At 35.1% G+C, this 16659-nt stretch overlaps 1 protein-coding gene across 5 annotated transcripts; it reads right to left on the bottom strand.

Moving 5' to 3' along the window:
• Positions 1-95: 95 nt before the first annotated feature.
• Positions 96-16048, bottom strand: LOC140800302 (serine/threonine-protein kinase BLUS1). 5 transcript variants are annotated; one of them, XM_073155015.1, is made up of 21 exons: positions 15823-16044; positions 15503-15698; positions 13748-14002; positions 10920-11044; positions 10794-10838; positions 10615-10696; positions 10362-10430; positions 10098-10268; positions 9938-10003; positions 7563-7631; positions 7343-7486; positions 7197-7264; positions 6683-6904; positions 6017-6126; positions 5497-5594; positions 5378-5419; positions 3150-3269; positions 2905-3033; positions 673-734; positions 529-580; positions 96-448 (listed from the first exon to the last, which is right to left on the bottom strand). In XM_073155015.1, exons 2-21 carry the CDS (start codon positions 15659-15661, stop codon positions 443-445), a joined length of 2094 nt encoding a protein of 697 aa, XP_073011116.1. In that variant the 5' UTR covers positions 15662-15698; positions 15823-16044; the 3' UTR covers positions 96-442. The 5 variants fall into 5 exon arrangements, with proteins under 5 accessions (XP_073011116.1, XP_073011117.1, XP_073011115.1 ...); XM_073155016.1 differs by having other exon boundaries at positions 10937-11028; positions 15503-16045; XM_073155014.1 differs by having other exon boundaries at positions 15503-16044.
• Between the last annotated feature and the right edge of the window lie 611 nt (positions 16049-16659).

The raw sequence follows: 16659 nt of genomic DNA, 5'->3' as shown, positions 1-16659 counted from the left end.
TACTATGATGTGGTTGGCCATTGGCACACTGATACAGACAGACATTTTCAATCTCATTTTACAACGTTTGAAGCTTTAATTTAAACTCTTGAATATGAAAAAAATAAACTCACATAAAACATTTAATTAGCTTGCTATTTACTCCTTTGGACATGCTCAATTTTTCGTACTTCAGGTACAGCATACATTATTTCACCCTTGAAGTTCAACAACCACAGATGCTTCCATAAAGTCATGTATAATAAACTTTGATTATTAATCAGAAGAGCAATAAAACTGACAAGAAGCGGGCTTTAATATCTCTCTTTTTCCAAGAAAGGAATTTTGATTCATATGATGTCTTCCAGCTTTCTCTTACATTTGCATAGCATCTTAATGTGCTCCACTTTTACTTGGGAAAGAGCCAACGCAGTGCGAATGCTAGAGATCATGTATTCATATTTCAGACCTGTAGAAACACCTCACTAATAAATTAAGCGAGCTTTGTATGACACATCGTTTGGTTCTAGAAAAACGGTAGCTTTGTACCTGAGAATTCCTCGCTTTAAGCCTTTGTATCTCTTCGTGCGCACAAATCAGCCTGCAGCCATGAACCAAATGTCTCAAAAAAAGAAATAAATAAAAGAGGACTCTTTTGCATCTTTAAATTTGGCTTCAGATCATTATGACTACCTATATTGCAGATCAGTGACATCTTGTATCAGTTCCTTCTCTCGTTCCTGTGCTACTTCCAGCTGCAGGAGAAGAAATGCATCCATTAAGCATTATACAGACAACAAAAGATCTTCAATGATATTTCATATTATAATAACCAAAAAGAAGAGGATTTAATCAATCATCGTTGACATTATGTCACTATGAAGAAGCTGCAAGAAATAATTATGTTTGGAGTATGGACTTCAAGAACTCATCCATAGCCTAAATGTTCTCCATTCTCACAAGAAAAAGAAGACAGTTCTCCATAATATATGGTGTTTGGCATCATGATAAAATATTAAAAAAAGCACATATTAGTGCCTGACTATGATATCAAAGACACATCTACGTTTAGAGGGTAAACAGGTTGTGCTGGGCTACATGGAGATATAGCCAATTAGAATTACACATAGAATATACATCATAGAATTGGAAGGAAAACAGAACTTCTTGTGTCTCTTTTTTTGACTCAATTTTGTGCAAACTGCAAAGTTCCACGAATGTGAAGGATATGATAGAAAGTATTGCAATATCATAGTCACCATCAAATAATACATAATCTTGGTATTTTAGTAATTCTGTAACTTGAAAGGGCTGGATAGTTCTCTCCTTTTATTTTGGACATGTACACTCTCCTTTTATTTTGGACATGTACATATTATGTGTTTTTGTTGGTATTGGAAGAAGTGATCTGTAAGTAGAATAATTCCTTACCAAACTGAGAAGATCAGTTCCTTCCACATTAGTTCCTCATAAGAATGTAAACAAAAATATATCATCTGTTGTCACAGCTACTATTGCCCTCAAGAATGCATCCCACATGACCTAATATCTTGTCTGCACACAACCCTTATAACAAGTATATCTAAAATGACATACAAATTTGATATACAAGATAGCACAAGGAGAAACAGATGCAGAGACATTAAATCTTCTAGCTATGGCATGATAAAAGATCTCCTATCCAGAGAAATAAATGCTTCAAGAGATGCTTAAACTAGAATTAGATGAGCTATCCTCTCTCCAGTTCCAAGTTCTCAAAAGTATCTTTGTATTGTTAAAGAACTATCCACACATTTTCCAAGCTGAATATTCTATGCCAAACAGATGCACTGGAACGAGATCATATGAGTAATTGGCAATGTGCTAGAAGTCTAGAACAATGACCCTCTAACAAGGACTGATCTACTAGATAATTTCTAGAATTTGTAATACCCTTCTTTCTTACTTTTCATATTTTACTGCCTACATGAATTTTTTGTGACCAAGTTTATCATTATTATCATATCCGATCCTTTAGTTTAGGCCTTTTATTCACACATTGAAAGAAAATAATCAAAATATATGCATCTGGAAGCTTATTGCGAATTGTGTATTAATGAAGGCCATTTCATATGGTCAGTAGATTTGTTCTTGATAAGGAAATGTATCAAATTTGTATTGATGTCATTCGGTTCACCATCAATCCACACCCTTGCTTTCTTGCATCAAGGAAAATAACAAGAATTTCCAAAACTACTGTACAAGCAGGCAAGTCCTCCATTGTGCCTAAATAAGTCGTGACGATATTGTGCAATATATAAAATAAGTGATTTAGAAAATTATTGTAACTGCATAAACTTAACTAGCACCTTCAATTAGGATAGGTTAATTTTTAGTCAATTGGAAAGGATTATTGTTATAGTAACTGCAAAAACTGAAATAGCACCTTCAATAGTTATGCTTATAAAATAGCTAAGATGCTATATGAAAGCAAAATGCTTATAGGCATTTATACATGTTAAAGGGATGATATACTCTATTGATCTCCTACCTAACATTTTTATTTTTGGGTCAACCATTAATCTAACATGGTATCAAGCCAGTTTTTCTAGAACTTCTGAGTTTAAATCTCATCTATGCTCATTTAATCTCTATTTTCTATTATTGTCTGTTCTTGTGAGATGTGGGAGGCCGCATATCCTACTACCTTTCATCTATCTAGGTGTGGTGAATCAGGGCCACATGTGAGATGGCATGCTTAAAGACATGTTATACGATTTTGGTATGTTACCTAGTAGTTTAAGCTTTTTGATCAATTGATTATCTAACAATAAATTTTAAATGGATCAAAATTTAAATAGTAATAATACGCTAAGAAACTTGTAAACACCATGAGAGAAGCATGAAATAAAATGCAAAATTCAAACAAGAATTATTGTCTCTTACCAAGGACTTCTCTACCACACTGGCATGTAATGAAGGAGACAGTCCGTCGGTTGAACTAGTTGCTGAAGCTACGGAAACAGGTGATAAGCTACTGGTGGTTAATTGCTTCATCAAACTAAGGATATTATCCTGAACAAAAAAAAACATAAGAAATATATAAAATCTCAGAGACTAGACTCGAGACAAGACTCTGTTAAAATCAAATCTCAAAGTCAGAAAATGGAACACTATGTTTCACCTCATACCCTTTGAAGTATGTTTGCCTGCAACATATTATGCAGCTGAGCGAATATGGAACAACAAAGAAAAGTTGATGCAGCATCGGATGAAGATGGTATACTTATTGCAGGAATCTGAGAAATCACCTGCAAGATGCATGAGATAAGCATTTGCTAACATAAGCTTTTTATAATGCTAATTCTATTCTCTTATTCCTTTAGTTCTATAAACATAATATTTCTTAGCATACAATTACAAGCTTCTTTCTTTGAAGTTTGAACCACCAGAGAAAATACCCTAGCAATTAGAATGAAGAACTACGAGCATGGCACACCCCTGTGCCGAGTCGTGCTAGTTCGGCATGGCCGCATGCCGATCATTGTACCCATCTGAAGCCTTTTTGATTTTTTTTTATTTTTATCAATCATTATCAAATTAACTAATTAATTGACTATTTAGAAAGCTTAGATAAAATTGATAATGATGAGACTAGAGATAATAATGATGATGGTGGTGGTGATAGTGATAATGGCGAGACTAAGTTTGGTGACAATAATAATAGAGATGAGACATGCATCTCTATTACACAACCTTCTCAGAGAGGTATTATTTTTATAGAGGACTTACTCTGTAGATAGGACATTAGGAGAATTGTACCTATAGGATGATATGAGTTCATTATCATTACCATCATATCAATCACGCTCACCAGAGGCATAACTTTTATTATACTCTATATCCACAATTTGTATATGCTTATGGTGGGCCAGTGCCTCTGTCAGTGCTGGTCATTTTCGTGCATATTCAATATTCATATCATATCAGGAGAGAATTACGAAATTTTTCTTTGTATAAAGACTATGCGAGACGTTACAACGATTAATATTATCAGTTGATAAGTTTTATAGAATATCGACAATATTTAATGCAATATTCTTGTGCCGGCAAATAAAGTCTTTGATTATCCTTGTCATTCTACATTCAACTAGATATTAGTTTTAATTATTGAACTATTATTAATTATTATTGTGTTTAATTTAATTATGGAGTATTTAATTATATTATGGAGTGTTGAATCATTAATATTAGTTTAAATAAATGTATTCAATCATATTATGTGTTGAATAATATTTATATTTAACTATTGCCTTATATTTAATAAAATAGGTCATTTCTAAAAATAATCTAAAGATAAAACACTTTAATATATGTTTTGATACATATATTTAAACCAAAAACTAAATATTGATATACCGAAAATCCAAAAATATCTCTAAATATCTTAAAAAATTTATTAAAAATATGATAAATGCGTGTTAGTGGCAGCCACTAGCACGCCCCATGACGATCGGCACGTGCTATGCTGATGGTGGCACGGCATGGCACGTGCCATTAGCATGACCGTCATTGACTAAGAGTATTCTAATTTATCAAATGTACAAATTTTGAACAAGTCCCATGAGGATTATGCCTGTGGTAGATTGACAACAGGTTCTCAATTCAATACTAGACCCCCATAAAATACTTAAATGCACCCATTGAGCTTATTTAGCCATTTTCCCCTTCTTATCTTTCTCTCCATCGTGTGCCTTCTTCTCCATTGAACACTTAGAGATTTGATTCCAGCCAATCTAAGGCAAATCTGATTTGCACAAGGTACGAAGACGTGAATTACTCCCCATCTCTCTTCCCTTCTTTTGTTGTTATTTTCCACTTCTTCCTATCCCCCTCTCTTTGTTCTTTTACCACCTCTACAAATGCCAACCACCTCTATCGCAAACAGAGGTTGTATTGAGCATTTTCACTCTTCATATGATGTTGTTACTATACCCCTCTCTTTGTTCTTTTACCACCTTCTTTCTGAATTTTTAAGATTTTTCATGGATTTTATACCATTTCCTTATGAATGTTTTCTACTAACAAATAATTTCAACTCTTATCTGATTGTTGACAGAACCCCCTGTAATCTGGAAGTGTATTTCAGAACATTGATTTAGCTTGTTGCAGACCCTCATGATACTCTTATGTTTGTCTCCATTCTACCACTAAAGAAACTATGGTTGGCCAAAGAGATAAATGGTTAAAAAGGATAATGTAGCCAACCCCAAATAGCTGGACTAAAATTTGGTTGTTGTTGTTGTTGTTGCTATATATTTCCATTCATAAAGAGAGACACCCAAAAACATTACATTCATTTAATGAAATGCTAGAATATTTTGTTGCAGAATGAAACAAATAAGAGATAGCTATTAACCTGCATGCTGTGACTCTTTTGCAGGCCAACAGGTGGAAGAGCCTGAAAGGAAATAATGAAAACCATCACATGAGATCCAACTGATAAGGAAAAAGATAAAGATACAACAATCTGGTCACCTTATCAAGGTCAACATGTTCAGATGTCACTTTAAAACGACCCCTTTGCTGTATAACTGGAGGTTTTGATCTATCATCAAAGTCATCAGCATTTAATGCTGCAGCAGAAAGTATCATTGTGAGGAAAAATAACCCAGTTGTAACAACTTGAGGAACTTGTTCTGCAAAGCTCTCAGTGAAATTGAGGACTTGACAATCAGTGCCAAGCATGCCAATGTTCAAACACCATTCTAGCGCCTTATCTGCACCAATACAGGGGAGCATTTGGATACTCCCTCATACTGACCGGTGACAACTAGTGCCACCCCATGCCAGCGATGAGCCTTGCTCTGACCCCGCAATGTACTCGTGCCAGACCAACACATTATTCAGCACAAGAGTGTGCCTACCTATGGTGATTGGCACAAACAATGCCGATCGCTAAGACACTCTCCATGCCACAGATATGACAATTCTTAAATCTTAATTGAGCATTACTGAACATTTAGTAGAAGTACTAAAAAAAAATAGAGTTGCATGCCTGCTGGTTTGGATGCTTTAGTTCTGGCTTCCGCAGATACTTCATCTACCCCTCGGAATGTCCCTCCATTGCATTTACCCATATTATGCAGATGATTGTGTTGCTTCAAGCTAAAAAGAGAAACAGATATTAGTTATATCATGCCTTGTATTTTCTTTGAAAAAAGAGATGCTCCAAAAATATGCTCGAATATTCATTTTAATGAATAAGTGTCTCTGAACAAGAAAAGCCTAACAGGAACAGAAAAGAATGTCCATGAGTTACGAAGATAATGTCTTCTATACTTTATGCTTTCTTCAAATTTTTCCTTCGAGTTCTTTCATTTGGTCTCTTACATTAGTACTAACAGATTATGATTATGTACTTAGAGAACATGATCCACAGGATGCATAAATTTGCACACCTAACGGTAGCTAAGACAAGGAGAACAGAACTTTTGACTATCTTTGAATTACAAGAGCAATACAATATCAGAAGTTCAGAACAACTAGAATATGGTACGGAGAACCCTCATGGGGACTTCATACTAAAGTGGAGATAATAAGTTGAACAAAGTACGTAAGGGAGTATATAGGCTCCCAGAATGTTCATCATAATAAGTCTAAAATAGCATTGTACATATAAATGAGGATACCGTGGCATTATTTTATTTGAAACATGACAAACCTTTCTACTTTTGCTGAAGGAGGAAAATTATCTGATGAGCAGGAACTTGTAGAAAGCTTCCTTTCATGAGAAGAATGTGGACTTAGATCCTCTAAACCTTTTCCATCAACCTCTTGTTCGCGGCTCTCGGCGACAGTTCCTTTTCTATGATTATCATTTAACAGCAAACCATTCTGTCCACTTGTATCACTTACCTCACTGTCAGATCCATCAGATTTGGCTCTGTAGAGAGAAAAAGAGTCAATATGCTGCAATTAGTAAGACTGGACCGGAAGTATTTCAGGATATAAATCTGGCAAAAAGCAAAACTGTCCCTAATGAAAACTTCTATCTGTTGTGGGTCTATCATATAAAATACTGTTGCATCCATAAGATCAAACAATGTTCTATATGAATCATGGAAGTTTATCCTGACATGCTAGCTAGCTGAAATATTAGATTCAAATTCTGCTAAAAATAGATTGAAGGGTATGACTGAAAATAAGGTGACTTTGCTCTAATCACTGAACATTACCTCTTGAAGCAAGTAGCCTGATCAGGTGAAGAAAATGTTGACTTACAATCGGCCATCACATCATTTTCCTATTGGTTACATATGCTGTTAGAAACCAGCCACATTCATAGCCAGCAACTACTATCTACAAAAAAACTGACACTTACCATGTCGGCTTTGTACTTCAATGAGCAACTTGTATATAAGGACAGGTTTTCTGGAACTCTTTCTTGCAAAGTGTCTATCTCAAATAAAGAACTTGCACACCCTTCTGAATCTTTACCAGAAACAGTATCCTCATTATCTGGAATCTGGCATATATATATAAAATACTATAAGAATCTCTAACTAAATTCATAGAGCAGAATGCGAAGGTTACATGTCTACCAGTGAAGCCTGAGCTTTCAAGTCTTCTATGTCAAAGTTCCAGCTGCTGATTCCTCTATTATATTCATTCTAAAGAAAAAAGTGATGAAAAAGACTATATAAGAATAAAAAACGAGATGTGATGACAGAAGTCAGAAAAACAGAAAGTAAGATTAAATCTGTTCCATAGTAGCCAAATGATTTACCAACCAGATTAAAGAACAGAAAGAAAATGCATGATTCTTGAAAGATGAGACCCTACTTTTGACATAAATTAGAAGAAGCATTTCTCACAGTGGTGACAATGGGACAATAAAAAGTAGGATGGACAATTTTGAGGACAAGGTTGCCCTAAGGGAGGATGTAACATTTATCTCCTTCATAATGAACTGGATTAAATTTAATAAGGTCTCTACTTCCAATTTTAGCTTAAATATTTTTAGCTCATAACCTTCGATAGGTCTGCTGGAACAGTTTCAAATCAAAGCTGTTTATTGTACCTAGAAAATAGATCCAGAACATTCCAACTAATGGAGTCCCATTGCTGTTGAACCAATAAAGAAATTAAACTAATTAAGTCCATCATCCTCCCAAATAAATTCCCTTTGTTTTCTTCCTATTTATGCTTATATAGTTAGGGCAATTTTGTTACATTTTAGTTTGCCTTTCACAGGGAAACTGGACGATCCACCTTAAATTTGATGAAGAGTTCTAACAAAACTATGATAAAATTCAACCATGTATAAAAGTTTTATGCTCAATATACATCTTTTCTTCGCATCGTTCCTCAAAGGTAGTAGAAAGTATAGAAGAAAAAAATAAATCATAAGTGCAAAAGCTTATTTGTGAGGTTAGAGTTAAAAACATCATCCATCCGAAACAGCCCTAATAAGTAATAACATTTCTTTTCAAGTACATTTCAGATTCCTAGCTAGATTTGGCTCAAATCCATCTTGCAATTAAACCCAATATCACCCCTATTGCTTACATACTATTAGATCTTGTGTATTGCATTGAAAATTAAGATAAAGAGCCAAACTCAACCCCTCTCTTTCTTGAGTTGGCTACTTACACAAATTTAAGGTGGGATTTGACATGAGTTTTATCTGTTTCACTTCACATAGTGACTATGAGCAACAATGTTTCATAATGTTGCGGACCTTCGCAACTTTTTTCCCATCGTTCCTTCATTTTCTCATGTTTTCTAAATTCCTTCTTGTTTAAAATTTTTGAACTTCATTTATTAAAAGAAGTCCGAAATGGACAACACCAAAGCTAGAACTGAAATGGCCATCTTAGAGCTGTCTATTGTCGGCCACTTTGTTCATTATTAAATTTAGTCCGGACAACACTAAAACTTAAGTTTTTGCATCAATGAATTGTTTAACATTGTATCAAAGCTTGGTTTTCTAGAGGTCTTGAGTTTAGATAAGCCTATTTAATATTCTATTCTCATGCAGTATAGAAACCTTATTATATTTTAGTTATCTATGTGTAAAGTGTTGAGGGTCACATGTGAGAGGGTGTCTTAAAGGTATGACATACATTGTTAGTTTATTATTTAAATGCCTAAGCTTTTGGGTCAATTGATTATCTAACAAACCAAATCTGACAGAAGTGTTTACTTTTCAGTGGAACTGAAACTTTATAATAATGGCTTTTATAGTTGTGTGACCGATTTACTTACCACACCACATCCTTATGCTACTAAGCTGTTGGAACAAGGCATGCTGCCTAGCACAGAAGGCACGAGGCTGCATATCCTTGTTCCAAATTCACGTCAAACCAACAAGAGTTGGCACAAGTTCATGAATAAATCTGAGGATTATCAAGATACTTCCCCAATAATTTTTATTTTTATCAATACCATGAGACAACATGACCTCTATATTAGCATTCCATTGGATAGTTTAACCAACAGGTTGTCATTTTTAATAAATAAAATTTCCAAATATTTTAATTGTTAATATCCAACTTTAATTGTCATTTGATTCATTTCTCATCTCCTTCTCTTTTAACTGTTTAAGCCCTCCATTGATACAGAATCTGCAGGTCATTTTATATTGTCATCAGTCTGGTCTCTCTCATATATATCACTACACAATCTAAGTTCTGTGATTAAAACTTGTAGTATTTTGCAGTACACGACCTCAATAAATTCCTAAAGAAAAGGTTGAAAGATTTAGCCATACAAGTTTGTCCACACCCCTTGAGAAATTCAGTGATTATTTAATTCTTGATTCTTTCTTGAGATAATCAGAATCAAATTGGTGATCTCAAGTATATAAAAGAGTGATTATTTTTATTTTTTCAAAAATCAAAAGAGGATGCAAATCTCAACACATGATTTGCACCAAAAGGGATAAAGAAGTAAAGAAATAACAGAGTAAATAGACCTGTGATATTTCTTCTTTCTCTCCATCAGGCATTTTCTTTTGAGCAAGCAAGTCTTCTTCTTTGTCCTGTATCGCAATGTTAGTAGCAACAAGATAGTTTAGTGAAAATTAAATATTAGTTGGAAATTGCAGTAATGGAGATAATATCAGCGGTCAGTACCTTTAAAGCTTGATATTGATCACCAAGTGTAGGCAATCCCTCCAAAATTCTTCGACTAATAAAATCTTGAGATCGGGCTTGCTTGAAGAAAGGTTGCTTTAACAGTTTATGTGCAGTAGGCCTTTTTGAAGGATCTTTCACCAAGCACATAGCAACCATTTGCTTAAAATGCTGAGTTATGAAAAATATTTCATATGTAAGAGAATAATGGCAACAGAAAGTATGCACAATGATCACTAATTCACTATATAATGTGAGATATACCCTCGAGAACTTTCTGTCTCTTTCATAGTCAAGGCCTGGTGGAGCATTTTGCAGGGTCATAAGAAAGACCTGGCAAGAGAACACAATGGAACATATTAAGAACTCGCTGTTTGACATATAAGGCAAACTTTTTCATCCAGCAGCTTCCTCGTTGGGATATTTCAGTTATTAAACTCTAGACCACATTAAGCTAAACTTAAACATCAAATTGCAGCAAACCTCCCACACATCTCTCATCTGTTGTGAAGCATACCTTCATTGGAGGGTATTTTGAAAAGGGAGCATGACCATGAGCAAGTTCCAAAGCAGTAATTCCAAATGACCATATATCTGCCCTGTAGATCATTTGCTAAAAGCTTTTGGAATGGGGAAGTACGCACCCAGTAGAAACCTACACTAATAAATAAATGCATGACTAAAAGTAAGACTAACTTGAAATCATAACCGTTCCGCTGCTCCATCACCTCTGGTGCCATCCTGTTACAAGAACAAGTTTACAGTAGAAAAGAAGTACAAAAAGAGAAAATGGAAATATGCTTCTGATTTCTAACTATGCACCAGCAAGGTGTCCCCACAATTGTATTCCTCGTGCGCTGCCGATCACCAGAATCAAAAAGGCAAGCAGAGACCCCAAAATCCCCAAGCTTAACTCCGCCACGTGCATCAACTAGGATATTTCCAGCCTAGATTAGAAAATGTGATACCATTGTATTACGATGAAAGATAATATTCAAGTTTAGCGAAGACATAGCAAAAGAAATATGGCCAAGCTAGCATAGTACTGCCCTGAACAGGGACTAAGTATGCATAGACTGTATGCATAGAAGGCCTTCTGCGATGCATGTGTTGTACCAATATTAGCAACATATGATAAGCCCACAAATGGATGAGGTAGCTAGTTAGCTTCGATATTTTTCATCCATGAGAAACTGCTAAGTACCTACTAAACAAAATGAAAGCATGTTCCTGCATGTCGACAATATAACTAGGCCAGGATTATGATGTATAGGATTAACATGGGTATTACTAGAATAATAAGGATTAAAACCACAATGTTCTATGGTTTAAGTTTTTGGCTTAATTAGTTAGCTAACACCGCATAGGAGGAAAATTTTACTTGAGGTCGTAAGTTAAAACCTTGTCAAGCCCCAACTAATCCATCCTTTTATCATTTCATTGGAAGCACGAGCCCCTCTCTCTTACCTTTCTTGATTCCTCCTTTCCTCAAAGATCATCTAGACCTTTTCCACTGAATAGGCAAGGTCTGTTTAATCTGGTAGATATCCACTACTAATATCCTCTTCTCCTTCTAGTGTGTTAAACTTTGTTCCTCCCAATATATTAATTATGTTTCCTGACGAGAAACTAGTTTGATGCCTAGAGATGAACACTTGCAAATACCCATCTAACCATTCCATGTAACTCCTTGGTTATATTTGCTCTACAACTACACGTGCCATGGGCCTATGTCTTCTGCAATTGCTACATATTAGAAATACAAACTACTGATATGTAGAGAAACAGGTGTTCTCTCCTACACATGGCTAAACTACTATTGTTATGACTAACTACGTTGTTGTGGAACATTCCGGCTAATAGGTGAAAGATGTTTAAGATTTGGGAATTTACTAATTGGAGTTTGCTATCTCAAATTCTCAACTATATTGACATTTGATGTTCACAGGCAACCACTTGCAACTCATATACCCATCTAACCATTCCATGTAAATCTTTGGTAATATTTGCTCTATAAATACATCTGTCATGGGCCTAGTCTTCTGTAAATAAAAATTGCTACATGTTAGGAATACGGACTACTGACATGTAGAGAAACAGGTGTTCTCCCCCCATGCATGACAAAACTACCATCATAATGACGTAATACGTTGTTGTGGAACAGTCCAGCCAACAGATGAAAGATGCCTAAGATTTGGGAATTTACTAATTAGAGAGTTAGATGTTTAAGATTTGGGAAATTACTATCCAAGAGTTTACTTTCTCAACAACATTGACACTTTCAAGGAAAGCTACACCTGAAAGGACTATTTAGTATCCTAAATTCTTTGGTACTTTATGTTAGAATATAAAATATAAAAATCACTAACAACTCAACTGTTGTTTAAATTTTGTTAAACTCAACTGTTGTTTAAAATATAAAACATCCACCAATTTAAGTCAAACTACTTCTTGAATCTCTCATAATGTCTCAAACTCAAAAGTGTGAGAGAAGTATTAGAATATAAAATATAGAAACTGTCGTTATCTAACTTTTAAAGTAATTAATGAGTTAATATTTTAAGTAGTAAATATCTATTTCTCTATACGTTTGCCACTTAACTATTTAGCTGTGAGTTTTGAAAAAAGGATGGGGTCTCTAGGTGGTCTGTTAGTTTTGTAAAGTTTAATGTGGTGATCTGGATAATTTGATGAGTATGCATGATATTATACAAAGAATGAATAGCGGCACCCAAACAAGAAACAACTAGCTGAAAGTTTACATAGCGACAGGTGCCTGCAAGTACTCCCTCTTGAGTTGCCGTTATTATGTGCAGAAGTCACTTGCAAAAGATAACATTTTAAGAAATATGAATTAATCACATATAAGGGGAAAATAATCTCATCAAAATTAAGAGTTCTATTAGATTTTCTGATGCATCCCTTATTTTATTTATGATATCTGCGCCTAATCAAGGTTTGAAATGTCATACAGAAGGAGATATAATGTTAATTTATATTACACTTGCAGGATATTGTTAACAGATATCATAAGAGCATAACTGCACAAGCACATATTAGACCATATTAATAGATATGATTAATCACATATAAGGGGGAAATAATCTCATAAATATTTTGAGAGTTCTATAAGATTTTCCGATGCATCACGTATTTTGTTTATGAGATCTGTGCCTAATCAAAGTTTGAAATGTCATATAGAAGGAGATATAATGTTAATTTTTATTACACTTACAGGATATTATTAGCAGATATCATAGGAGCACAACTGCACGAGAACTTTGGAGAAGTCAATTCTAAGTAAAGCATTTAATTCTTTACTTGTGGACAAGAGAATTCATTACATAAATATAAAATCTTAAACAATGTTTTGTTACTTTTAATTAATCAAATCATTTAACTACATGAATATAGAAAATTAAAGCCATACAAAAAGCAGCAACCAGTGAAGCAGGGCAAGCAGTATTAGGATTACTGCTTCCTGTTCATATCACTATGTTATTTGCTTATTATGCAGATGTTACATGGTTATAGAATTGCAGCTTATGATCCAATAACTGAGCAATAAGATTGGCAATCTTGAATCTCCAGGTTTATGATGTCCTTGCATATAACACATAGTCCAGTATCTTAAAAAGGTGCGCATTTACCTTCACATCACGATGTATATGCCCATGATGATGAAGATATTCTAAACCTTTCAGGGCTTCACGTAGCACTGTTGCAATCACAACTTCCTCGAAGCCATTTGGATACACCGATTTCATTATATGAAGACAAGACCCTCCAGCCATATAAGGCATGATGACCCATAAATTATGATCATTTACGAAGGAACAGTGTGCCTTAAGAACATTAGGATGATCAATCAGGATCATGATCTGTGCCTCACGGGTGATTCTGTTCTGTCAAGGATAAAAAAGGAATAGCCATTTGAAATTGCCAGAAAAAAAGTGGTTGAACACTTGAACTATAACAGGAAAAACTGAAAAAGTACTCCATAAGAAATGATAAACTATTCAGAGATCTCAGTGAGCCATCAGAAAAGAAGAATCAAGATTAAATTAATGACACCAATAGTGATATTCGGACGATTGTATCAGTTTATGACACAATTGAATATTTAGAAATTAGGAAGGGACTATACTAGATTTCGAACAAAAACAGTAAAGATAATGCTGGAAGTAAGATCTATAGCAATAATATTAAAAAGCAAGCTTCACCCCATTTTAGTGGGCATCCTTCACATCAAATTTGCTTGCTTAACAAACTATGACTGATTATCTGGTGCTGCTACTTTTATAATATTAAACAATAAGAAAAGTGGGCGACTCAATGGAGATAAAATACATGATATAATAATCTTACAGCAACTTCTAGCTTAAATAGCATGTCTAGAAGCCTACACTGATAAAACTGAAATTAAAATGGAGGGAAAAAAGTTGTGATTATTATCAATGCATCAGATCTGTCCTAGTACATTTCAGAATATTATATATATTGATAAAAAAGTGAGAGGATATATATATATATATATTCATACATTATACATGTGGTATAATATACCTAAGGTATAACATAAGATTATATGTACATCAACATAAATATATTTTATAATACACTATATTGTCATCTGTCACACTCTTATATCGATAATATCGATAGAACATAACTCGCTCAGTAACATGCTAGTGTTGATGGTATATATTCAGGATACAGGAAAAGTGCAACAGACATGCAAAAACAAAGTAGAAAATCTCAATCCTGCGGGATGGTTCTGCTTCTTGTGATCAACAGTTTGTTCACAACACTACCAAATAGCAACGATTTTCTGTCTTTGCATTATTTCATTGATCAGACTGTTCGTGATTTTCCTTTCAATTTCGCAATCGATGAGCTTCAAGAATGACTATCTATGAAAACGATGTCAATCAGCTGGAAATCTTAAAAAATGAACCTCAATGATCTTTTAAGGGACTCGAGAAAGTTTAAACCAGACTAATAGCCTCTAATATTTGGCATCATCTAATATTTCAGGGCTAGTATCTATGCTTTCCTCCGAAAGGTTGCATAAAGTACCACGAATATTGTCATCACTTAAAAGTGTGAAGACTCGAAGAATCTCGCTAATTATAAATTAAAAAAAAACATTGCTCGACTATTTTCTACTCCTATACATTTCTCAAACGACACAATACCAATTTTGTTGTACAAAATTGAGCAACAAGCCCGTCCTCCTTCGTTGCCTCTCATAAGATTCTATCTCAAAATATGAAAGCAATGTCGACACTCGAAAAAAATAAAAAGAATTTTTGTTTTCAAGATTGTCCTGAACCGACCAAAGAAAGAACAAAAACAGATCACAAGAATCAAAATTCAGCTAAGATTAAATAAGAGAATTATACCAAATCGCTGTTATTCTTTTCGAAATCAAGAATCTTGATCGCCACGACCTCGTTGAAGGGGACGCAGCGCGCGCGGTAGACGGACGCGCTGACGCCCTGCCCCACCATCTCGTAGAGCTCGTAGTCTTCAGCTCGGATCGGGTATTTCTTCCTCTCCATTCTACCTTCTCAGTTTTGAGAATCCAAATAGCAAAACCTAGAATTATCTAAGAAAGATAAGATGCATCCGAATCCCCTCTCATGGGGGGAAACGAGAGGATGGGAATAAAAGATTGGTGAAGGAGGAGAGATGAATCGAGACAGGAAAGAGAGATTAGGACCGGGATTGGGATGGAGGATTTCGCGCTTTCTCGTGAAGGAGCGAGGGATCGCGTGTTGCGGAGACCTTTCATTTGGTCCTGTTCCATTAATTACTCTCGCCTTTCCTTCTCCTCTCCCTCTGTCTCTCTATCCCTCTCTCTCTCCGCGCGGCGTCGAAGGAGAGCGTGACAATTGTATCGGAAAAGCGCGCCACATGGAGATTGGAGATCGCCTGTGGGAACGGGAGGCAGGAATTTCCTACGGGTCGGACGCGCGCAAGACCAAACTCCTTCGGTGGAAATTTAAAATAAAAAAAATAAAAAAAAAGCCATTGGACTTGGTATTATTTTGCTCAATTATACTATAAAATATATACAAATCGCCCTTTAGTTTTTTAAAAAGGTATTGTAACACTTTGAAAAAAATTTGAGCTAATCGGGTCATGCACTAATCTCGTGACCCCTACCCCTCCCGTTTCTTTTTCCCTGTTCGTGTAGGCCTCATGCAGCACGCCGCCGGCGTAGTGCTGACACTATGTCAATGTGGCATGTGGCATGCACTGGCCTTAGGTTGAGCGCCACATGCGCCTCCCCCGTCCCTCTTCTCTCTTTAAATCTCTCTCTCTCTCTCTCTCTCTGTCTGGTGTTGCCATCGCTCGCAAATCGAACCTCATTTTCATTGTGCTCGAGCCAAATGACCTTATGTATATGATGGAATTATTAGATGATAGCATATGATTGATACAACATGACATTTATCATTATATTTGATTGTCTATATGATTTTATATATGTGGTAGCATGATTACTATAACACATTTACTATAACACATAAGAGTTCATGGCATCCTTGAGCGG

Source organism: Typha latifolia, chromosome 13 (genome assembly GCF_019914945.1).
Source record: "Typha latifolia isolate L0001 chromosome 13, TyphaL0001v2, whole genome shotgun sequence".
NCBI classification, from domain to species: Eukaryota; Viridiplantae; Streptophyta; class Magnoliopsida; order Poales; family Typhaceae; genus Typha; species Typha latifolia.
The sequence above is the reverse complement of the archived record's forward strand: the minus strand, read 5'-3'. Positions and strand labels throughout refer to the sequence as shown.